Genomic DNA, 25410 nt, shown 5'->3' with positions numbered 1-25410 from the left:
TATTTTTTGATACTTGTGGGCGCGATAAATATTTGTTTAAATCCTGATTTCCTCCGCTTCGGCGGCCCCACTTATACCCTTGTTACGCGGGTACACTTAACTGCAGTTACGCTAAGCCACAGTTGGTAAACAATACTTTCGGAATGACAGTAACTGTTTATGAGGCACATCAAAGATCTTCAGCTGTTAGAATCATCTGTGGAGTTTCTCAGGAGATCACAGAAGCGGACCTCCAGGTAGGGATACGCGCAACTGTCCCTGTCACCCAAGTGAGAAAACTAGGGAAATCAGATATCATGAAGCTTTCCTTTGCCACAGAATCTGCCCCAAAGTACGTCAATCTAGGCCAGACCAGATTCAAAATCCTACCGTACACAAACAAACCTCGACAATGTCCGAAATGCGGTTGCTTTGGGCCATGTTGCAAGTGTATGCAACAAGGGGGAGCGGTGTAGTTGCTGTGGTGGCAACCACCAACGCGGTGTGGTAAGCGAAAGAACCGCAGTGCATCAACTGCAACCCCCCCCCCCCCCCCCCCCCCCCCACGCCCTCCACGAATCGACATCACGCCAATGCACCTTCTACAAGACAGAAAAGAAGATATCAGCCTACTGCAGCGAAAACAACGTTAACTACACAGCTGCCAGGTCTGTGGTGAAGCCATCTGGCCCCAGAAATCAAGATCCTGAGCATAGAAGTTCGCCGAAATAAAGAAACCAAGAGAGCATCGCAAGCGGTTGTGATTCCCCCAGCGAGTGATGCAGACTTCCCACCTCTGCCAAGCCATTCAACTGACGGGACAAGTTCTGTTCAAAAGTCACCTGGTTCTTCACACGACCAACACCAAGAAAGCGTCAGCCAATCGAAGAAGCTCCAGTGGGCTCCAAAGCAAGTCCACAACGAGTGTAAGGCCCCACCGCTTTTAAGATCGAGTCAAACACCAAAATCACAGAACCTGGGAAATGCGCTAAACACGATAGCAACGCTGCTTCGTAATCTTCTCGTTTCCCTTGATTCTACACTGGCCACACGCTACAATCACAATCATACACATCGCTCTTCCTCTGGTCAGATCCTGGTGCAGGTAGAGAAGTTCCGTAATAACTCATTCAGTTTTCAATGGAATACTCGAGGCCTCCGCAACCGTCTTTCAGACTTTCGTCAATTAACCTTCCAATATCAATTCCCCGTAATAGCAATATCAAAATCGCTTGTTCCTCGAACATTACGCTTGTCCGGTTATGAAGTATTCCACTCATGTCGTGGAAGAAGTCGCAGCAGGCTTTTACTGGCGATTCGTAAGGACCTCACGTATGTGGTACACGATGTAAATCCCCATCCTACCAATGAATACGTGGCAGTAACAATTAGCAAGGACACTACGGTTCTAAGCTGCATACATTTAAACAAGGGCCAGATTCTACAAAGAAGTTCTAGACCAGCCTCACTGGGAATTTTAACGCCAACCATCCACTATGGGGAGGGGTAAAAGCCACATTACAAGGAAAACATATTTTAAACATTGCTCACCAACACGACCTAACCATATTGAATGACGGAAGTCCAACATTTGTTCAAGGTGCAACAATTACCAGCTGCTTAGAAATCACACTAGCATCGTCTTCCCTTTCGCTCCCACCTCGCTGGTTTGTAGACATCGAAACCCACGGGAGTGATCACTTTCCAACTTACAGATTGATACCCAAATTAATTAACGCTCGCCGTAAAAAAAAAAAGAAACTTTTTACATATACTAACTGGAATATGTTCAACGAAAAAATTGAAATAGCATGCCAGGAGATAACCACAATTATAGATTTTTTGAATATTGTAGAGAAAACAATATCGGAGGCTTCAAAAGCTTTAAGAATGCAGATCACCCAAATAGCTGGGGAGTACGAACGACTTCGAGCCATCGGTCAAAGAGCCGAACGAAGGGCAAGAGAAAAAAAAAATAGAGAAGATATAAGAAAGTCCAGACAAGCACAACGAACGGTGCAACGCCATCTCGATAAGCTTTCAATAAAACGATGGAGATCGAACAGTGCTAGACTGGATCCCAGGAAGCCTGTAACGGGAATGTGGCACATGACGCGAAGTTTAGGTTCCAGACCGCAGCAAACTCACCACTTTCGTTCGATCGCTTTACATCGACAAGTTACACAAAAGGATGTAACAAAGGAGTATTGCTTGCAGATTACTCACGACTTATCACTATCATACTTGACTATCCCTATAGCTAGTCATAAGACTGTATCAGTGCAAACGATGTCATCGATGCTCCGTTTACTTCAATACAACTAAAAGAGGCAGTAGATGGTTCTTTGTTCTTCTCGATGCGCCACGGACTCCCGATGTCATCAGCGAGAAGGCTCGGTGAGGCTTGGTATGGGGTAGGTATACTTTATATACAGGGAATCACGATAAAGCAACTTTTACAAAGCAGGAAGGGAACTTTCTGGCCGCCCCACGGACCCTCTCCGCGGCTACTCGAGGTGAGGCCTGCCCACCTAGCTCCAGACAAGAACCCCTTTTCCAGTCAAGACCACGCTTAAATACCAGCGGATACGCGCTGCTTACAATCCCCCCCAAGTGAAAGAACATAGAAAAAACACTCCGAACACTGACATCACTTTTCTCCAGCGCCATTCGTCAAAACTGACATCATTTCTTCAGACGCTTTGCTATTTGCCAAAACTGACATCACTCCTTCAGAGGCTTTGCCATTCGTCGGTTCTGATGTCAGGTCTTGCGCAACTCTCATACAACCTTGGCACTCCGGAATGCAATGCTGCTCGTCCATCCATCGGAGCACGGAGAGGAAACATGACACCCCGGCCAGCTTCCCGCAAATGGCAATCTCTTTACGGGTATGCATTAGTCACGAATGCGAAGGTGGCGGCGCCCGGCAACACATAGAGCACGCCGAGAAAGCGATAAACAATGACGCCAGACCTTACACCTCCCTTCCAAGATCCATTAATCTAAACCAAGATTAATTGGACTACAAACACAAAACGAAGTCCGGCGTCATTACAACACCACAAAATTAAGTCATGCACACTTCAAGGGTTACGCGAAATATAGGGGTATGAAAACACCATTGAACACTCAACGAGTCCACGAGACAAATGGTTCATTCCTTCCGCGGGAGTTCGTATTGGCACACAAAAGTCACAGCACTTTTCGTGTGGTCCACGAGGCCACATTCCACGCCTGCTTGCTATGGTGCTCGAGCCGGCAATGCTTCCCAGCAACCGTTAGGGAGCCTAGATAGGGCATCCGCATTTGTATGGGTGCTGCCCTTGCGGTGACGGATTATCACGTCGTAACGCTGTAGCGCTAAGGCCCAACGTGTGAGTTTTGCGCCCTGGGGCACGCTGCTTGTAAGGTACGAGAGCGGGTTATGGTCGGTAACGACGGTTACCTGGGTGCCGAAGACCCACGTCTCAAACTTCTTTAATCCCCAAATCACCCCGAATGCTTCGCGTTCGATCGTGGCCCACCGCGTTTGCGTTGGCGTGAACCGGTGACTTGCGAAGGCGATCGGAATTTCGGAGCCGTCGGCAGCTATCTGTGCTAAACAGGCACCGACGGCCACCATCGAGGCATCAGTGTGGAGCACATACGGCTTCCCCGGGTCAGGGGTAGCCAGCGACACGGCTTCGCAGAGGGCTTGCTTGAGGGCTTTAAATGCCTCGTGGGCTTCCGGAGGCCAAGGTATCTGAGTAGGCACCCCTTTCCCAGTGAGCTGCGTCAGCGGCCGAGCTATCTCTGCAAAGTTAGGAACGTAGCTACGGTAATAGCCACAGAGGCCGAGAGCGCTCCTCAGCTCTTTCTTTGTCTGGGGCACCTGGAGTCCTTCAATGGCCGCCACTTTCTCGGGATCTGGACCATGCCTCCCAGAACCTACAATATGCCCCAGATAGCGAATAGAAGGCCTAGCCACCTGACACTTTTCAAGGTTTGCATGCAAGCCTGCCGCCTGTAATGCTGTGAACACCCTCTGTAGGTGCTCAACGTGTTGTTCTAGCGACGTACTGAACACAGCTATGTCGTCTAGATAGGCGCACGCGTAGTCTTCGTGACCTGCCAGCACGAGATTCATATTTCTCTGGAAAGTGGCCGCCGCGTTTTTGAGGCCGAAGGGCATCACCCTCCATGCAAACTGACCACAGTGCGAGATGAACGCCGTACAAAGCTGAGAATCCTCGGCCAATGGCACCTGCCAGTAACCGCGTCGCAGGTCTATGAGCGTGATGAACTTGGCCGCCCCCACGCGCATGATGAGCTCCTGTGGGTGTCCCATTGGGAAGGCATCTGTTTCCGACACTGCATTAAGCGCGCGGTAATCGATGCACAAGCGCACCGACCCATCTTTCTTTGGCACGCATACGATCGGGTGTGCGAAGGCGCTTTCACATCGGTATATCAAACCTAGCTCCAGCAGCTCTCTGATCTGTTCAGTAACCTCCCCCTTTAAGGCGTCAGGAATCCTATAGGGGCGGCCGCGCTTTGGGCTAGCGCCTTCGATTAGCTTCACACGGTGTTCCCCCACTCGCGCGATACCCGGCTGGCCCGAGAAGAGCGCATGGTGCTGGTCGAACGCAGCACCTATACGGGCAGCTGTTTCTTCATCGATGTGCGCGGTCTTTTCATGATCGAGAATTGGACGCGCCTGGCCAGGCTCGGCTGCTCGCGGAGTGTATTCTACCTCCCCGAAGTCACAGTCATCGTGGAACATAACGCTCACCGATGCAACTTCGCAAACGTAGGGGCGCAGTTTGTTCGCGTGCACTAGCATGCGGCGGCCATCGCGCGTCTGCACGTAGTACGAGTGCTCACGATACCTTTCCGTTACTGTGCACGGCCCCAGCCACTTCGGGTACATTTTCCCTGCGCGGTTTGTGTCAAAGACGAGGACCGCGTCGCCCTCGTTAAACACCTTTAACATGGCGCGTTTGTTGTAGTGCGACGCGTACGCCTCCTGTTGCTTGCTTGTGGTGAGCTCCGCGGTGTCAGCTGCGAGCTCTAGTTGCGTTTTCAATTTCTCTAAGTAGTCCGCGGGAGCGTCCGCTAACTCCGCTGGGATCTCAATATCACCCGCCCAGCTTCTCCCGAGGATAGCGAGAGGCCCGACCGGGTCTCTACCGTAAAGCATCCGGAAAGGCGACACTCCCGTTGTGTCGTGGGGGACCTCTCGGTAGGCCCACAGCAAGAAGGGGACGAATCGATCCCAGTCTCGGGCGTCTCTCTCGATTACGTGAAACAACATATTTTTGAATACACGGTTCCACCTTTCCACGGACCCGTTACTTTCCGGGTGGTCAGGGGTCGAGAACCGTGGGGTGCAACCCAGTCTCGCGAGAAACTCGCTAGTAAGTGCAGCTGTGAAATTCGTTCCGCAGTCCGAACACACTACTTCTGGTACTCCTGTCCTGGTGAACACGGTCAGCAGCGCATCACATGTCGCTTTGGCTGACAGTGACTTTAGGCAAACCACCTCTGGCCAGCGTGTGCACAAGTCTATGACACACAATGCATAGCGGTGCCCTCTGGCTGAAGGTGGGTCGATAGGGCCGATCACGTCAATGTTGACTTTCTGAAATGGTAACTTCGGGCGCGTGAGCGGTGCTATCGGCACCCTATCGGACTGCCGTCTGTCTGATCGAACCTGACAACTGTGACATCCGTTGCAATGGTCGCGAATGTCGTTCTCCATGCCTGGCCAGTAAAAACTGTACTTAATGCGCGCTTTTGTTTTGCGGAAGCCGAGATGACCGCCCCAGTAGGACTCATGGGCCAGGCGAAGCACAGTGCTGCGGCGCGACTCGGGCAGTAATAACTGCAGCACTTTCTGACCAAGTACTTGATCTTTATGGTACAGCAATCCGTCTACTATTGACATGCCCGCCTTGCCACCTTTTGCATTTTGCCAAGCCCGTCGTAATGACTCGTCATCTCGCTGTTCATTACGGAACTTTCGCGCGTCACTGGTTTGCATCACCTCAGTCTCAAGATTCGGCTCCTCTCGCTCCTCTCCGGAGATATCAGGCGGTGGGGGAACATCGGTTGAATCCGTGTTGGAATTCGATGGCTCGAACAGGTTCTCCCGTTCTTGTCCCTGCTCTCCCTGCTGGCCCCGTTTTCCCACTGCTTGTATGTGAACCTCGTCATCCCCCTCATTATGCGTGTGCAACTGTTCCCATGTTTCCGCGGAGATCAGGCAGTCAGTGTGTGTGAGCCGATCCGTAAGAGCGCACACGACCTGCGTCGCGTCACCCACGTCGTGAATCAAGGATGCCCCGCGGTAAAGTGCGAGTGGTACCACGGCGAGCTTAGCTTCTACCTTCTCGCCGAATGCGGACACGAGTTCTATACTCCCATGCGGCTTTAGCAGCTCCTCTGGCACGCTGCTTTCACGGACTACTGTGATGTCTGCTCCGGTGTCGACAATTGCATCAATTACCTTGCCTCGGCAGCTAACTTTGACGCTCCCAAGCTTTGGATGTGCCAAGCTGCGGCTTTCAGCTGCGATACGTGCCGTTAATCTCTCTCCGCGTGGTCGTTCGTCACTTTTTACCCCCCTCGCTTCCCGAGCGAACGGGCATTGAGCCACGTAGTGGCTCGTGCTTCCGCACTGGAAGCATTCGCCCGGCCGAGACGCTTTCTTAACAACCGAGGGCGGCCTGGTCGTCTCGGGTTTCTCTGCCCGAGCTGTAACGCTCCCGGTTGTTTTTGATGCGCTCGGTATTACCCCTTGGTTGGTGCCCTTTGACTCTGCCCTTTTAGCGAGGTTTATTTTCGCGCACGCACTGCCCTCGCCCGCCGCTTCCTCATAGGTCTGCAGCAGCCGAGCCAGTTCGTCTGCTTTTAACCATTCTTCCCCCTCCCGCAGCTTAACGTACTTGGCGGCTTCTTCTGCTAAACCCGACTTCCACTGGTCGGCGACTAACAGTTCGAGAAGATTCTTAAAGGAGGAGACGCCGCGGGCCTCCACATAGAAGTTAATGTAACTCTGTAGACGAGTTGCAAACGTTTTCCAGGTCTCCCCCTTTCGCTTGGTCGCGGCAAGAAACCGCCTTTGGTATTCGGCCGCTGACAGCTTCAACTCGTCGAGAACTACTCCCTTGAGTATATCGTAATCCCTGTGTTCCGCAGGGGTTAGTCGCGTCGACAAGTATGCAACCCGCTCAGCGATCATCGGGAAGACGATCTGCCCCCACAGCGCCTTGGGAACGTCGTACGCACCCAGTGAGCTCTCCACTGACTCGAACCAAATAGGCACCTCGCCGTCGGTTGGGAATTTCGGGAAGGCACCTGCTAGCAACTTGGAGTAATATCTGAGTCCCATCTGGCCGCTCGAAGGTTCCGCCTCGCTCGCCTCGTCACGCCTCTGCGTCGCGGTGTCCAGTCGAACCCGAGCGAGCTCGAGTTCAAGTTCTAGAGCGCGTCGGCGCTCTCTGCTAGCTTCAGGTTATACTCCATTTCTTTTTCCGAGAGAGATGAGTCTGGCACGTGACTACCATCCCCGCCGCCTTTCCCGCTCTCGTTCATGTCTCTCCGATTTTTATCCGCGTTTAGGTGCGGAAATCTGGTATTCATATAATTGGGCCGGCTCGAGCAACACAACACATAACAGAGGAATGTGAACCAAGGGACTCACTCGGATATTTGTGTGTGCGCCTGGTCGCTCGTCGCCTGAAGCCGACGTCCTCGCTGCAGAAGTCTGATGGTGCTCTCCGCGCCCAATTCTCGGTCCCTGAGGCACGACAGTGGCGGTGCGTGACCGCGTGTCGGGTCGATGTTTTCTTCCCGGTGGCCTGCCAGCGGTCGCTCCTCGTCTGGGCGTCGACGGTTACTGCTTGGCGTCCTCTTCGTTCCGGAAACGTCGCAGATCTCTCCTTCGTAGCCTTTCTTGTCCCAGTCTTGACCTCGTGTCGTTCCTGCGGACGGCCAGTGAAGGAAACTCGATGATCTGTCTTTTCTTGTCCGCTGCTGAAACGCCGCCTTTGGCGTCCTGCGAGGGTTTCCTGTCGTCTTGTTGCCGTCGTCGATTCCTCCGTGGTGCTTTGTGCTGTCGACTGCGCCAGTAGATGGTTCTTTGTTCTTCTCGATGCGCCACGGACTCCCGATATCATCAGCGAGAAGGCTCGGTGAGGCTTGGTATGGGGTAGGTATACTTTATATACAGGGAATCACGATAAAGCAACTTTTACAAAGCAGGAAGGGAACTTTCTGGCCGCCCCACGGACCCTCTCCGCGGCTACTCGAGGTGAGGCCTGCCCACCTAGCTCCAGACAAGAACCCCTTTTCCAGTCAAGACCACGCTTAAATACCAGCGGATACGCGCTGCTTACAATCCCCCCCAAGTGAAAGAACATAGAAAAAACACTCCGAACACTGACATCACTTTTCTCCAGCGCCATTCGTCAAAACTGACATCATTTCTTCAGACGCTTTGCTATTTGCCAAAACTGACATCACTCCTTCAGAGGCTTTGCCATTCGTCGGTTCTGATGTCAGGTCTTGCGCAACTCTCATACAACCTTGGCACTCCGGAATGCAATGCTGCTCGTCCATCCATCGGAGCACGGAGAGGAAACATGACACCCCGGCCAGCTTCCCGCAAAGGGCAATCTCTTTACGGGTATGCATTAGTCACGAATGCGAAGGTGGCGGCGCCCGGCAACACATAGAGCACGCCGAGAAAGCGATAAACAATGACGCCAGACCTTACAGAGGCACTCTCTTCAACAAACAAGAACTCATCTGCTGGTCCAAATGGTGTCCGCTATTCTGCATTAGCACATCTTGATAGCGCGGCTAGAACATTCTTACTCGATGTCTATAACGCTTCGTGGGAATCTGGTAGAATACCAAAAGAGTGGACGACTTCACGGGTGATTCCCATACTTAAGCCAGTTATGACCCCTTTGGAGATGAGCTCACATCGATCCATCGCTTTATCGAGCTGTGTCACGAAAGTCACGGAAAAAATGATACTGTTGCGACTCGAATAGGATCTCAAGAACAGAAAGATACTTCCTGCGTGCATGTCAGGATTCTGCCGAGGAAGGAGCAGTATCGACAATGTCTTAGATCTAGTATTCACTGTTGAACAAGCAAACGCGAGCAAATTGAAAACAACTGCCGTCTTTATTGACATAAAAACTGCCTTTGATTCTGTGGATCATAACGCCATCCTTACAGATATGAGAAGGATTGGTCTCAGTACAAGGCTGTGTATTTAGATCTCCGGTTACCTGAAGGGTCGACACATCTTTATTTCCACTGAAGATGGAGACATCAATCTTTATGAAGTTAGAAGAGGACTACCTCTAGGAAGGTGTCCCAAGTCCCAACCTCTTCAACATATCTCTAATTCATCTTGTCAAACTACTTTCGAAAAATGTACAAACATCCTTTTACGCCAATGATATTTGCTTCTAGGTCTCTAGCAGATCGGTATATATATAAACAGAGCACGTATACAAAAAGCAATCAATATAACTGTAAAATACACACATTCACATGGAATGCAGATCTCACCAGCCAAATCCGCTGCTATCGCCTCCACGAGAAAGGATACGAGCAGATATCCCATTTCGATAGAGGGGACACAAATTGAATACGTTGAAGAACATACGTTCTTAGGAGTAACCCTAGGTAGACCTTTGTCATGGTCCCCACACACCAGGCGCGTAAAGCAAAAGCTGAAATCCTTCACACAAATTATTAAAATGATAAGTAGAACGAGATGGGGATGTTCAGTAAGAGCACTTTTGACTCTTTACAACGCTCTTTTTATCGGTCTATTACGCTACAGTATTTCAGTAATTCATAGTATCTCCAAGTCATCAATGAAAGACCTCGAACGTATTCAAGCGCAGGCTCTAAAAGTTTGCCTAGGACTAGCAAAATGCACATAAAAAATTAGAACTCTTGTTGAGGCTAGAGCGATTTCATCCGGTATCCTTAGAACCCAAAAAAAACTATTCGAGTTCACACGACACCAAGCGCGCAGCCAAGCACATCATGTGGCGTATATTACGGAGGTTAAACCCTCTGTTCGCTTTTCGCAAGTCATCTCGCAACTTCAAGGGTATATTTCAAAGAACATTGAATTAGCTAAAACTCCACAGCAAGCACCGTGGACGTGCAGTTCTATCGACATTAAATTGACCATCCCTGGTGTTACGCAAAAAGCAACAACTCCAACACCCGTTATGATGCAGCTGACACTTGAGTGTATACCTCATGCCTATCTCTCATCGCGACACATATATACGGATGGGTCAACTAACTTTATACCATCACCCATTGGAGCCTATATTCCGTCAACTAGCACGACAATCAAAACCAAACTGAGCAATATTGCATCCTCGACAGCAGCTGCACTTGCGACTCTCGGGGCAGCCTGCTACGTATACATCAGCACCCAAAACCCCCCAAACTGGACAATATTCGTAGACTCTAAGTCCGCTCTCAGTGCATTTATCCATAAAAGAAAGAAGAACGTGAATGCTCAATTGATCTATGACATTTTACAGAAATTCTGATGTCGATGTCAGGGACATGAAATTGTCTTACAGTGGGTACAGGGGCATAGTGGCATACCTGGCAGCATCTGTGCCGACAAAGCTGCTAGGGACGCCCACAAAGGGGATGATACCTATGCAGTTTCTCTGTCAAGGACAGATGCAAATGATATTATGTGAAAAATTAAGAGAGAGATATCATCCAGATTATGGAGAGATCCATGCTACTATTATGCATACTTAAAAAAAAATATTGATCGGAGTGAAAATTCCGAATGCTGAGAAATATAAAGTGACGAACAGAAACTGTGCTGCATCAATTACGCCTGGATGTGGCCTGCAAGACCGCAAAGTTGTTCCTGGGCACTATAATAAACATTGATTGATTAATAATATTAATAATAATATTATTATTTGCTGTTATTATTATTATTATTATTTATTAGGTATAAATCTGGGCCTACATTACGTACCTGGGGTAGCAGATATTGATCCGATTTTCTGTTCAGCTGGAAACATTAAAGTCTAAAACTAATTTCTCTTTAAGGATAAGTCTTAATAACGATTTAAAGACTTTATTAAAAAATCCACATAATTTTAAGAAACAAAATCTCACCTGGTACCACAAAACATCCTGAAATTAAGACGCAATAAAAAAACAAACGAAAAAAACAAAACTGACTGTGAGTTACTGTGCGTCGTCATTCACAATGCCGTATTTCACCGTCGCTTTCTCAAAGCGTGACAGCGGCAGAACGCAAAAATAAAAGATTTTACAGCCCACGTCGGTTGTAAATGGTCGCAATTTATGACCTCGGAGCTACGCATACCGCGACGGACGCACCGCGCTCCGGCTCGGAGTTGGTCGCAAACCGCGCCCGCAATTCTTATCTCGGACTGTTTTCGCTCGCTTCGCGGTGCCGGAAGAACGACTCCGAACAAGGCAGCTCCGGAGCGATCTTAACTCCAGAGGGTAATTCTTGAATGGACGGTGCAGTTTCGGAATATTACGTGACAGCGTTCCTGCACACGCACGCACACGATTCAATGTGCCACGCACTGCGCATGCGCACAAACCATATGTTCACGTGAGCTGGAGCGTCTGTACACCCGTGCCATGCAAATAATAATGCCATCGCGGTTGCGTGGCTTCAAGGTCACGCCTTTACAGGTTTTCATATGTATGCATAGAATTACTTCGAGTATTTTTTTTTTGTTGTAAGAAAATACACGTAAGTACAGATTGAATAGAAAAGAGAGACGAACTGAAAAAAAAGTGAAAGTCTGTTTTTTTATTCGCGTTTTGACGATGTTACACCTAAGTCTCACGCCATCATGTGCGCAACAGCCCTGCCATGTTGTACGGTGTCACACAACGATATCGTACGGGCAGCGTGAGATGGAGTTGACAACATGGAAACGACTAAATCATGTACACCGAAAAAAAACAAAAAAACTCCAACGAACATGCTAAAAAAGTAGTGACGAACAATTTATTTATTGTTTTTTTTTTCTTCAACGTGGTGTTTCTTCATGATATTGCTATCACATTCTGTAAAAATTGTTTCCGCATTGCTGCACGTTTTACTTTTTTATTCTTATTTTCAAATGTTTGATAAGAACCATATCGCCATTACTATACTGACAGCCTTCACCAGCAGTAAGAGGAATACGCAACCTGTAGATTGTCAACATGTGTCTCAATGTCGAACGGAAACCGTTCCTTCCAGGAGGAACGAAGGAACGCCGCCGTTCCGTCTCACATCGGTGGAACTGGAACGGAAACTCGTTACATTGTCGAGGGAACGGGACGAGGAAGAACGGCGCTCTTTTCTTTTTGTCCATATATCTGAAATTTTATACCAACTTAGGACACATTTAGGCATTTTATTATTGACTATTTCAAGCTCCGACTTCGAGGGATGGGAAAGTGTCAGAGAGATTGTCAAAAAACAAGGAATTGGAACAAATGTGATCATGGCGACACGACACGTATAGTTCAATTCGATTCAATTCAAATCATTTTATTTACTCCCATGGATGTGGATATTCTAACTTGCTCGCTTTATTTTATCTACTAGCGCAATATTCAACTAAAATACGCAAAGCATACCTTAATGCAAAAACACGTTACATTCTTAGAGAAGTTATACGGGAACGCGTTTCCTTTCAAACCCCTGGAACTTGGAACGGGAACTCGTTCCAAGACCGAGAAGGAACGAGGAACGAGCTTTCGTTCCTGTTTCGAAGGGACGTGCACCACACCGATTGTTGTGGCTGGACAGCTGTTCAGGTGGACGAGCCGGGGAGTCCACATCGCCGCAGAAAACGGGGACGGATAATCACGGCGAACAGTTCAAGCATCCCGGCGATCGATGAAGCTCAGAACACGATTAGGTCTGAGATATGCAATGGGCGCAGAGACAACCGAGCGAGTGAAACGTCTTCCCGCGCACATCGCATTGTTTTCGTCTAATCGTATTCAGAGCTCCGTCATTCGTTGCGACCTTTCTATGGTTCGCTGTGATTAGCTGCTTGCAGACAAAATGAACTTACAGTTTTTTTTTTCGAAGTAATTTATGCCAATGAGCTGTGCAGCGTCATCGATAGTCGTTGCCATCGATGAATCTGTTTTAGTCTCCGTGGCTTTCCTATAGGCACATCATAAAACTACACCGCCTTATTACGTTCTAGTGTGGTGGTGCCTGGAACGCGACTCCGACCGGTGTCTTTACCGCGTTCAAAGAAGCAGTCCCTCTATATCCGCCCGACGACGCCGGAGAAGCAGTCTTGTACATGTTACTGAAAAAAGTAACAGATTACAATTACAATTACTTTATTGAAAGATGTAAATGATTACAGTAATCAATTACTGCATCGCAAAAGTAGTTGGAAATTACCAGAAATGAATCGATCACTTTTGACGTTACTATTTTAACTTTTTGTTACGAAATCAAAAATGCATACGCATGTTCACGGTAGTTATATTTAGTTCCTTTTTGTCTATTGCTAATAGAATGTGACACTTCTTTTATTAATAGAGATAGACATAGGAAGAGAGAGAGAGGGAGGGAAGGAAAAATAAACAGCCACACGCTAGACTAGTAGACAGCCCGTTATAGTAAAAATAAATCGTAGATAAGATAACTTTCAGTTCTTAGCACCTCTATCCAAGCACGCGCTTGTTAATTCTGCGAGATGGAATTTGGTGGGGGGGGGGGGGGGGGGGGGGCGCAGGTGAAGGGGGAGGAGGGTTCTTTGTCATGCCGAGATGAGGTCATTGCAGAACACGGTCGCGGCCAACCGGGATCCTAACGTCCCTTACACAGGAAACTAGGCGCTCTCGAGAGCTCGACACTCAAAACGTCGCTGAACGCACTCTAATCCTTCTGGTATCTTGGTAAGTGTCCAACATTGGTGCAACATAGACGTGTGACTCATAGGCATACAAAGCGATCTTTTGCGTATAACAACTCAACTAAATAATTTTAGCACTTTCGGAAACATATATTTGATTACTTGTAATTGGTTGAAGAAAAAGAACAGTAATTGAATTACAGCGAACGTTACCGCAGAAAAAAAGTAACTGAAGCGTTTAAAAGTGACAATAAAATGTATACAAGTAATCAGTTACTTTTAACTCGTTATGTACAAGTCCGCGTAGAAGTGTCACGCTCGCGATCCTGGCGGGGTCCCAACAGCTGTGGTTACGTGGCAGACGCCTGTACCGCTGCAGTTCGCTCTCTAGTGTGGCAATCCACGGAAGCTCCGGCAGCCAGGAGTTGGGACGCCGTGACAGCAGCCGCATTCACGTTTGCCCGTCATTTTTGCCGAAACTGCTACGACCAACCACCAGGATCGCGACATCTGACGGTATGACGCTCCGTCTTCTGTGACATCATTTGTTCCCCTAAAGGACCCCCTTCGATGTACGGGCAGTATGGGACGCTAAGCACACAGCAGTGGGAGACGCTCGCTCCAGGCACCGTAGTTTTAGTTTAGAGATACCTTCGAAGCATGGAGGTAGGAAGCTTCTGGAGGCTTTGTGACGCCACCTGAGAGGGGGTGATCAAAACAGCTGTGGTTTTGGTCATCGTTGAGGGCGTGTCCCTCCACAGTCCTGGCTTTGCCTCTGGTGGCGTCATGTCGCCTCAAGAAGTTTCCTACCTCCATGCTTCGAGTAGGTGTCAGGATGTGTACAGTCGAGCAAAATGCAGACCCTGGAAGTTCACCTCGACATAAACTGCGAGGTTGCAGTGTTGTGCGTCAACATCAATACGACGCCTTCAGTCCAAGATATTTAGTAGGCCTACTTTCCCGCAGAACACTTGGGTGGGGGGTTGCGATGCACTTTGCGGTATGACTCTGGGCATGACACTTCAAGCGATTCCGGTATTCTCACTGTCACAGCGCAGACTTTTTTTTTTGTCAGGCCTAAACCAAGTTACATCTGTAGACTGCAGCGATTGCTGCAGTCTCACAGTGGGTAAATATTTTGTCAAATTTGCTAAAGAGAATTGAACTCGACTTGTCTTGGCTTAGGAAGACCTGCAAGCCAGCCGTAAGGCAGCAAAGCCTTGTATACTCCACTCCCTGGCGTCACGCCGCTGCGAAGGCGTTGCTGTGGGCACTGCGCATGCGCAGACGCTTCACCTAACATGCAGATCTGATTTGCAGGCTCGTCAAGCGAAAAGAGACATCAGACTTCCGCCAAATTGACCGAATTTCAGGATCAGTGTGGCCTCCCCGGAAAATTTACGGCAGTCAGATGTCGGTATTCTACTGGCAGACATGCGAAAACAGGGCTTAACGCTCCTAGCGTTCCCGGTAGGGGTGTACTGATATGCTACCGTGCACACCAAGAGGGTTCCAAGTGTTACTTCCGCACACAGGCAACAAGATAACGGGTCGCTGTCTCAGGTTGGCCGCAGTAGCCGGAAACCTAACGAGGTCTGGGCGTTTCCGTGTTCACTCCGAACATGCGATTACACCTTCTTTATCTGTGCTATACGTGCCGTAATAATATGCTTCGCGGTCGAACGTTTATGGCCTAAAGCAACGTTATTCATCTTCAAATTTGTCGCATTATTACACCACTACACGAGGACATTTTTGTCAGTACAGCACGTCCACTGAGTGGGCTGCTCCATTAAACTCGAGCCTTGCTTGACTCGCTTTTGGCACGGATGCTATTCTGTGGTCTAAATTGTTGACGCTTCTGAGAGTTTTCGCTCTCGGCTGTCGGGACTACGGCGTGCCTCTCACTGGACTCAAATTGAAACCAGTAAGGCCAGAGAAGCCCGTGGGGGACTGTCTAGAGTCACAGACAGCAACGCAGGGTGCGGCGAGTCTCGAGCATGTTGCTCCTCAGCCAATGAGGGAGCGGCATCAGTAGATAAGAACGCCGAAGAACCAATCACAAGGCAGGAAGTTTCAACACAACAAGTCACACCCTCTTAACTTGTCAGTGAATAGACGAGCAGAGGCTCGCTACCATCAGGCAGCGCCTTTTAACAAACACAAGGCATCGACAAAAACTAGTAACAAATTAGTCATTAGTTGTTTAGACAGCGGGCGATTCGCCTGCCAGAGTATTATTGCAATGTTACCCACTGTTGATGAGAAATTTGCCGGTGCAGTACTACTGCTCAAGCCTTGGATGCATCACGCCATCACGCACTATATAGTGATACACAACCGCAGGCCGGTGCAATGCTCATCTAGATCGAAACGGGCAGGGGTGGGGATCGACCCCATGGGATCTCTGGGTAAAGGCATCGACCAGAAAACGCGACCGACGCTCACCCAGACGATGACGTTGACGACGAAGAGGAGGTACTTGAGACATGCCACGCCGCACGACGTCCCTTTGACTTCATATTTCGGGCTGGGACGCACACGCTGGGACGGGGCTGTGGACCCGGGGGCCGAGGGCGGGTTGTCACCGCCGCCGGTCGCTCCCTTCTCGGCTGCGGACATTTCCTCTGGACTACTCGCTCTCCAGGCGTGCCCGTGTGTTTCGCAGCCGAGAGAGGCATCTGCTTATCGCGGCACTCGCTTATCGTAGGCGTCCGTTGGGGCTGGACTTTGGCCGCGAGTGCTATAGGTGCGCAGAAAAAACGTTCTAGGCCTGTCGTCTGCCCCATCAAACAAGCAGTCTTTTGTATACGAACCCCACGTAAGGGATCGTCCTCTGGTCTCCGGCTTCGTTGTGCGGGCGACGCGGAAACACGTACTGTATTGACTCTGAACGCAGGTTGACTGTCGGTCGGAGAACAAACTCCGGACATGGGGTTGAAAGGCGTTTTTGGTTTTTTGTCACAACAGACATTGTTTCCGCAGCAGACATCATGTCTGCGGACACGCCTCGGACAGTTTCTGCAGACTGCCTATTGTCTGATGCATTAGCCTAGTGACCCCCGCGTTATGTTTGTCGTGAGAATGAAACGAAACCCTTCGAAGCGTCGGCGTACCAACTCGCAATCTCGGTTCTGCGCATGCATGCCCATTGGGCTTGCCCTGGTTCGCCGATTCTTTAAAGGGAGTTCGTTCTGAAGATTCTCTTTAATCTTCCGGTAAAACAGAAGCCTTAGTTTGGCGCCGTTGTGTGGTATTCTAAGCGTTCAAAATCGGGTTTTGAGGAAACTTTTTTATTTCTTCTGCGCGCACGGTTGGAATTTTAGTTTACTGTTGTCGGATCGAAAATGTACCTATGTGCTTACGAAGATTTTAAACTATGTAATGTGATTACTTTTTATAACGATTCTTCCTGCGGTGGCCTAGAAGGGCTGAGAGTAAATATATGAATAATGAATATTTAAATTTGGTTGTCTACGTTTGTTTGATGGTTACGTACGATACTACGACGAGCTATTTTGAATATTATGAAACGAAGAGAGGGTATTGACATCACAAGAATGCCCGGAAACAGCTCATAATGGCAGTGGAGGCTTTGCTGAAGCTTTTACTGTTCGTTTTACGCTTCTGTATACGATGATTATACTATGTTATTCCATTTTGAGATATTTTGCTATTTAGTCTGCTGCACCAGGAAATATTCTTATTATTTGATGTCAGTTGTATTTGCGCGTTCAACCATTTCCTGCAGCCTAGTATAGCATGTAGTTGAGCGTGGCGTGTTTTATACCGTCCCCAAATTTTATCGGATACGGCTGGTAGAAATTTGAAAGTACCGAAATCCTTAGTTTACAAGACGTCTCTTGCAATCAAAAACCAGGCAACATTTGTACCACCGGCCGAAAGCGTCACCTCAACGGTCCCCACTATCTCCCTAAGGTCGGATAACTGTTCCGAGCTGCAGCTTGCTATATTTATCGTAAGCTGTAGATGTTTGGCTTTGCAATCTGCACTTTTCGATCCGCTATCGCGGTGCGCGCTGTGGGAACGGGTAGATTGACAAAACGGAAACGAAAACGTAAGGCTGGGGTGTTCAGTTTTGAAGCGTCACTATGAAAAACGCACAAACAACGGAACGACACGGACAGAGCAAAACAAGACAGACAAGAAAGAGCGCTGTTGTTTGTCTGTCTTATTTTGCTCTGCTCGTGTCGTGCGCTGTTTCTACTTTTAATAGAGCTAACTAGCCCAATCGTCTACGTTACGACAAACAAAGCGGACAATAGGGGACAGGCAGACTTGGACGTAGTTCAACTATACTCTTCTCAAACTACTGTGGTTTAACTACTTTTCCGAGTAACTTGGTAACTTTCAATTACAAATTTATTTTGGCAGTTAGTAGTTTAATTTAACTACGTCTTTCAAGTAACTTCTACTCAAATTACTAACTACTTTCTAAATCTAGTGCTAATTTTGTTCATCACAAAAGCAAAAGTTTGAGCGCAGAAATAAATAAGACGCCGGCAGATTAAGTGGTATTCCCGAACAAGGGGTCCTCTCACATTCCGTCCCCACGCACTTATACTCAACAGCCGTAGAAACTGCATCACAGGCGTCCTTGGGCTAAGGTGGCGACGAGCGGCCAAAACATAACACCGGCGCGCACGAACACAGGAAGAGATGCTTAACAAGCCTTGGTGCACGCAGGCGCCGCGCCTCCAGATGCAACCGTGAAAGACGGGGACACTCCGTGGGTTGTTGTTGTTTTCATGGTGTCTGCCTTTAGTCAATTCTGACTCAAGCGGTTTGGGGGCTCCACGGGAGGCCCCACTGGAATGACCTCGCATCTGGGCTCCTATTCCCATGGTCGCCTCGTCGTCAGCGCATACTGCCTTGCAAAGCCGGACTCCCCCGCGCACAAACGCGGACACGGATAATCCGTCTATGTGAACACGTTCCCCCTTCCAGCCGCGACTGTACGAGCGACGATGCTTGTTGATGTAATCCTTCGCGTCCTTCCGACCTTCCACGCCAGGGAGACCTCCTCTTTGTAGAAAACGGTTCACACGCCAGGCGTGTCAGGCGCGTCAGGATGCCGTAGTCGCCGGTGATGATTGCGAGTCACCCTTGCGAGATACTTTTGTCGGTCCCGGGGTCAGCGGTGAAGTAAACTTCGTTTTATTTTCTGTTTAACCACAAAACAGTGGTTCTCAAAGGGAGTGCAAAGGCAACCTAGGGGTCCGCAAAGCCCAGTTTCATCAGTCAAACTTGGCGATAAAAGGTATTTTCTCCGATTGAGAGGAAACATTAGTTTTTCTGGTGAGTTCTTTCGTGTATCTGTAAGAAGAGAAGTCTACTTCACACAGCCCATAGTTATATTAATTTATTAAATCATATCATAATTAACCTATACGTTTTCCTTTCCATCACCACGAACGGGGTCCTACACCATCTCCGCCGATCTACAAGGGGTCCGCGAAACATCCATGGTTGAGAATCACTAAACCAAAACAATTTTTTTAGTATCGTAGCATTAGCATCGCATCAAGTCGCTCAGTCGTCTGGAGGATCTCATTGTCGTGGGGCGAGACCTGAACCCTTGACGGTCAGGTGCACTCGCTCAGCGTACTCTCCGAACGTCGTGGGAATAAAGAGGGTCCATTCATGCCGAACAAAAAAATTAAAAAGGCACCTAAGCACTTCTTCTGAATTGTGAACGCGAAAGCATGATTGTCCGATGATGTGGATGCTGGAGGCAGCGCCATGTTCGTCGGCGGCGAGACGAGCAGAAGCACCGCCGACGATGTGGAGGATGGAGGCGACAGCACGTTGGTCGTCGGCGAGAAGGGCAGACGCCTTCGACGGGGCCCGTAGTGGCATGGGGTTGCGGCGGTTAGTTTTATCGGCGCGCTGGCGGCACGGACACGCAGCGCCATCTGGCGGAGGTCGTTGAAACTTACGCGTGCAGCGGCCAATGGGAGCCTCGTCGCCGCGCGCCAGCCAATGGGACCTTTGGGAACAGAGAAACTAGGTGCCGTTTTCGCACTCCAAACTGATGACGTCGGCTCGCTCCATGGGACCCCCAGTTAATGCATTCGCATTAAAAAGAAAAAAAAAAAAAAGAGGAGAGTTTGTTATAGAAGACCCTCTAGCCGAGGCGAACCTCACATGTTTCGTCATGGACACCGAAGATGCCAACACTCGCTTTCCCGACTCTGCACAGGTTGTTTTTGAAGTTCAACGCTGCCGTTCCATCCAGCGCGTCGGTGGAACGTCTTTTGAGCTTGGCTGGGGACGTCTTTAGGAGGAAAATGGGAAAACTCTCCGATAAGAACTTTGGAAATCGATTGCTTCTGCGAGCGAATAAACTATTTTGGTGAAAACGCAAGCCATAAAATGACTGCATTTATTTTAGGCTCGCAGGGTTTTTCACGGATCAAAACTGCACTTCATTTTGCTACAACAAAAATATAAAAAGTAACTTCGAAAGTAACTTCAAAAGTAACTCGCTGCTTTTTTATAGTAATTAGTAGTTTACTCAATTACAATTACAAATGCGAAATTTCTACTCTACTCCAATTACTTTTGGCGTCGATACTCAGTAACGTAACTTAACTACTTTTCTTGAGTAATCTGCACATGTCTGGGGACAGGTAAAGAACACGAAAGGTACACAGACACAAACGGCGTTCCCTATTTGTTGTGTAATTTGTCCCTTAATTTGTGCGTGATTGTTCAGTTTGCGGTAGTTGCCGCAAAACTCAGATATGCGCATGTTGGAGACAATAAATTAGCTACGCTTCAGAGTAACGACACTTGTCATTAATAGATGGGTGAATGGATGCTAGCGGCTGTATTTGTTATAGCGGACGGTAGCTTGCGCCACCTAGCCTAGGTGTTTAAAATCATTGCTTCTAGTTATCTGAAACTTTATGTGAAATCGCAGGAAACACTTTCCCGTCCTCTGCAAATGTTAGAACAGTCCGCAACAAGGAAACACACTACCATCTGCGCTTCCCAACACTTTATCAAGGCTCAGGAAGTCATTTTCGAATCTTAACAATTGTCTGTTTTGCACGAAGCCCCAAAATGGCGGTGCCCACGAGGCAATCAGAGAACGGAGGGCCGATGCTCGAAGCATAGCTTATTTAGTGGGTCTAGTGTAGGTTGATTATTTTGAAGGTTTAGTTAAAACAACAGAAACAACAGGCACTGGATGTCCAGCACTTATTTCAGCTCTGATTGTGTTATACTGTTTGTGAGTTCCATGCAGTTGTTATAAACGCTGTTAAGGTGTTACTTCTCTGTGAATAAAAGGTAATAGAGTGCATTTCTCAAATTATGTACTGAGCTCGCTCTTAATGTTTTTTTTTTTTTTTCAAAGCCGTTATTTATTTTGCGCGAGACATGGTTAAAGTGAGCGAGCAACGTGAGGAAACCACTGATATCGACTTTGGGGCTGGATGGCGTATTGAGCAGACAGGTATGAGGCCACCGGAAGTAAGCGGCTTGTCCCGGAAGTGAGCCCTTGACAGGCTTTTCAACTCTTCCGGGTGCTGGATCGAACAGCGTTCGGGGCGCTGGATTTTTCTTGCGCATGCGGACCCGAGAAGTCTCCTGGGAAGCCATTCGATGTGAAAATTTTTAGATACTAGTTGATCGAGTGTGCGTATGTCCTACGTTTCAATGCCTGGTTCTTGGAATTTAATTCAGAACGGGAGTATTAAAACCCAGTCAAAGACACAAAAAAGCATGGACCAAATTATCGACTGAAAACACTAGGAAGTCCAACACACGCCCGACTTCCGGGACAAGCATCGAACTTCCGGTGGCTTCACTTGCGTCAGGCTCGGAGAGCAGCCATGCACGATCCAGCCCCCTATAGTGGACATCAGTGAAGGAAACTTACGGGTGTTTCAAATAGCGGCCAGGCTCTTTAAATCGACCGCAAAATTCGGTCTCTTAACCTATCGCGGTAAGATTTTGTGCAGCGTTTCCCGCAGGTGGTGAATTTTTTCTATACAATTTGCAAAGGGCGAACTTACCTGAGGGAAAGGTAAAATAAGAAAAAGGCTAAACTCCTATTGAAACGCCTCGTCGACGTCGCTCCCCACCAGTCAGTGAGAAAATCTCATCTTGAAGGGATGATCGGGTCTTGAAGAAGTATGATGCTAAACATATACTCGCTCACTATGGGGCAGTCGAGCAGCAGTCATGTCCCGGGCCAATCGTCCTGTCGTGGCCGGCGTAATTGGATTTTGTTCCATCGGAGCGAAGTCCGAAAATACTAGGACGGTACGTTCGTCCCACAAAGCGGCCGCCATCCCGGCGGCGCCGAAAACCACTCGCCTTGTCCGTGCACGTACGATGCCATAGCAGCTCTCGTCGCCCGACAGTCCCCGGGCTGCAAATCGTCTCACTTTTCAGAAAAAACAGGCACCGTTCCTCCAGAGGCTCTTGCCATACCGCGATGCCAAGCGTCCACTTTTCAATGAACAGATGGAGATATCAACTAGGCTACAAAGGTTGCCGCCCGGCGTCGCTAGAAGCACGGTTACCATGGTAACCTTCCAGGCCCGAAATGGAGATCACTATCAGCGCATCTGACGTCGTGTATCTAGATAATTTTGCGTCGTGTCGCTACTCTGGCAGCTACGCCATAGAGTAATATAGTAAACGTAAAGAGAGGACACAGGAGCCGATTCGCGGCCCAGATAGTGCGTTTAATACCCTCCGCTACGTGGCGCTTTTCTGCAATTTGGTTAAAATTAATTAAAACTCTTTCTGTGTAAAGTGTTTATTTTTTAAATGGCAATGCTTTAAAATTATTTAAAGTACTTAAAACGACTAAATAGTTTAAATCAAATACGTCACAAAAACCACGTGATGAATGGCGCCTGCCATGGCCTGCCTGCCTGCACGCCGTTGCCTCTGCATCATTCTGCATGGCCTCTGCTCGTCCCTGCGTCGTTCGTCTGTGCCGTGCGTGCCGTCCATCTGTGCTTTCTGCTGCATCATGTTCGGTCGACTTTGCATCAATCAAGGTGACGCATGACCGCCCACGTGCTCGCATGCTCGGCGTGTATTCGTGGAGCCGATCGGTTCGAGCTTCTCGCGCTCTTGTTTCTGCCGGGCTGTCTGGCTGCACTTGAACGTGTGTGCATGTTGTTTGATGAGATTGTTTAAGAAAAAAGAATTTAACTAACGACCCTGCGCACGACATTGTCCATGGGTTTACAGATGACGGTGTTGAACGAACCTCTAACATTGCGGATAGAGCCTTGGTTGTTATGCTGTCTGAAATTTCCAGGAGGTGCGTTTAGCCCCTTGCATACACTGTTGTGCACACTCCAACAACGTCTTCTGTTTAACAGAGTCTCCTCATTTCTCTCATTCGGGAGCTTAAGACTGTTGGCTTCACAGTAAAGGCTGTGTGTGGTCTGTGGTTAGGGGGCTTCAAACGTAAGCTTGGTGTGTGTGTCGATAAGCCATTTTTTGAAGTTGACAACGAACACGTTTACTTTGTCTTTGATGTTCCGCACCTTCCCAAAAAAAAAAACCAAGAGCAATCTCCAAGCCCACAAACTTTGCATTGGAAATGAGGTCATTGAGTGGTCTTCTATTGTTGAACTTTATTGTTCTATTCATGAGATGAGCTTGCAATTGGCTCCGAAACTTACTGAGAGACACATTTTTTCAAGAACCTTTTTGTAACATGGAAGAAAATTGTGCCCCACAGGTACTGAGTGCCTCACTCTTTCTTGCAATCATATCATTCCCTTGTTTATGCCAAGGAGCTTCCTGAGGCAGCCATGGCTACAGCCTATTTCTGTGATAGGATGTGCATACTTTTTGATTCTCTAAATAGCTAAAAAATTCAAGAAGACAGGGCAGAAGTTGCGTCATGCCATTTTGAAGGGAGAATCTGAAATTGATTTTCTACACCAGTAACTCGGATGGATTTCAGCATGGCAGTTGCAAAGTAGGAGGCAGCCATCAGGCATCATTGGGTGGCAAGTTACTATAAAAAGTGTCCTCCTGCTCTGGGATGAGCTTTCAAGCAGCCATGACTTACACTACTGCTTTCAAGCAGCCATGACTTACTTACAGGACGCCTGCAGCAAGACACATTGAGAACGTTTTTGGAGCTATATACGACAAATGCTGGGCTGCAACACAAACCCAAATGTGCATCAGTTCACCTCAGGACTAAAACACCTCTCGATAAAAAAACTGTTCAAACTGTCGGACAATGAAAACGTAGAGGATGACAAGGCTGACCTTTTAAAGGAGTTGCAAATATCTTCGCACCATGAAAGTTTAATTTCAGACATTGTGGAATGTCTTCCAATTGATAACTTCCCGCCACTAGAGGATATTTCTGAGCTGCCATCAGACATGAGGTCTAACATAATTGATGACTCGTCCACTTTTTTATTACGTTTGGGGCTATTTGATCAAGCTTTTGCTTGAACAGACAACTTACAGCTATGGCTGTTCTCAGCTGCTATCGGATGAGTCTAATAACTTGACCAGGCCTCACCAATACTGTCTTGTTCCTAAAGCATACCACGTGCCTGGAAAATTCTTCGGGAACTTAGTAGTACCACCACAGGCTGCCTTTCATTTCATTCAGCAACTGGAAAATCACTTTCTTTTCATAATAGAGAGTGTGACACATTTTCGAGGACTGTGTGCCGCCTTGTATAGCACACTTTGAGGTCTGGGTGGTTTTAGCCTTTGCCCTGAGGAGTACCACAAAAGGTTTTTAAAATTGTTTTGCAGAATACGCTTGTGTTGACATGCTTGATTTCTTAACCGGAATTTGGACAAAGTTCGGTTGCACTCTTCAGTGGCTAGTAAGCAACGAGACAGGTTTAACTGTTAATAGTGTATTAACAGAGGCGGTTGCCAAACCAAAAACAAAAAGTGCTTATTAAGTGGGCGGTGCAGCTTGCTCTCCAAACATTTGTTTCCCCTTTTTCCAGCGAATGTGTATCACGGCTCCTCAACAAAAATATTTGTCCACTTTCTACGAAATTTCGACAGAAAATTGTGTATAGAGGCTAAAAATATTTGAAAGAAAATGTATCCACTTTTGTATCTACTGTCCATAGTTTTTTAGCCGCTTTTTTCTAAAGCCATATTTATTTTCTGAACAATTTCGGGGAATGTTTAGGGACGTTGAATCTTGTCAGATTTCGAATAGATTTCTCATTGTTTGGTAATGGCTCGCCCGCAGTGAGTTTGAGGCTATGCAAATTGGTGTTTTTTTATATTTGCCGGAAATCGGGGAATTTGTACTATCCGGCGTGTGCTTCGCACTGTTATTATACTTTTATGACTGGTAATTATAGCGATGTCTTATTTATTTTTGCACTTACTTCTCGTACCCGAGTCGGCGTGAAAGTGAATGTATCATACAGCATGTTCTCCGTTGAAAGGGTTTGTTAACTTGGTTCCGCTAAGAATTTATTACGAAGTGTACGATATGCTGACGTCCTTCATATTC

General features: G+C 48.0%; 2 protein-coding genes across 2 annotated transcripts in view; both read right to left on the bottom strand.

Annotated features, from left to right (window-relative positions):
* Positions 1-16586, bottom strand: part of LOC120838533 (23 kDa integral membrane protein) — a 53971-nt gene extending 37385 nt beyond the window's left edge. The window contains exon 1 of the mRNA XM_042286249.1: positions 16347-16586. Coding sequence (XP_042142183.1) covers positions 16347-16520 — 174 coding nt within the window. The 5' untranslated portion in view covers positions 16521-16586. The remainder of the gene's footprint in view (positions 1-16346) is intronic.
* LOC121046268 lies at positions 2318-8098 on the bottom strand. The gene is given in 2 exon segments (XM_040500316.2): positions 2318-7464; positions 7467-8098. Coding segments are annotated over 2 exon segments (4380 nt in total). The 5' UTR covers positions 7606-8098; the 3' UTR covers positions 2318-3223.
* Positions 16587-25410: the final 8824 nt, after the last annotated feature.

The sequence above is a fragment of the Ixodes scapularis genome, unplaced genomic scaffold (genome assembly GCF_016920785.2).
Source record: "Ixodes scapularis isolate PalLabHiFi unplaced genomic scaffold, ASM1692078v2 PGA_scaffold7__128_contigs__length_106722199, whole genome shotgun sequence".
NCBI classification, from domain to species: Eukaryota; Metazoa; Arthropoda; class Arachnida; order Ixodida; family Ixodidae; genus Ixodes; species Ixodes scapularis.
Note: the sequence above shows the minus strand (reverse complement) of the source record. Positions and strands in the feature narration are given on the sequence as shown.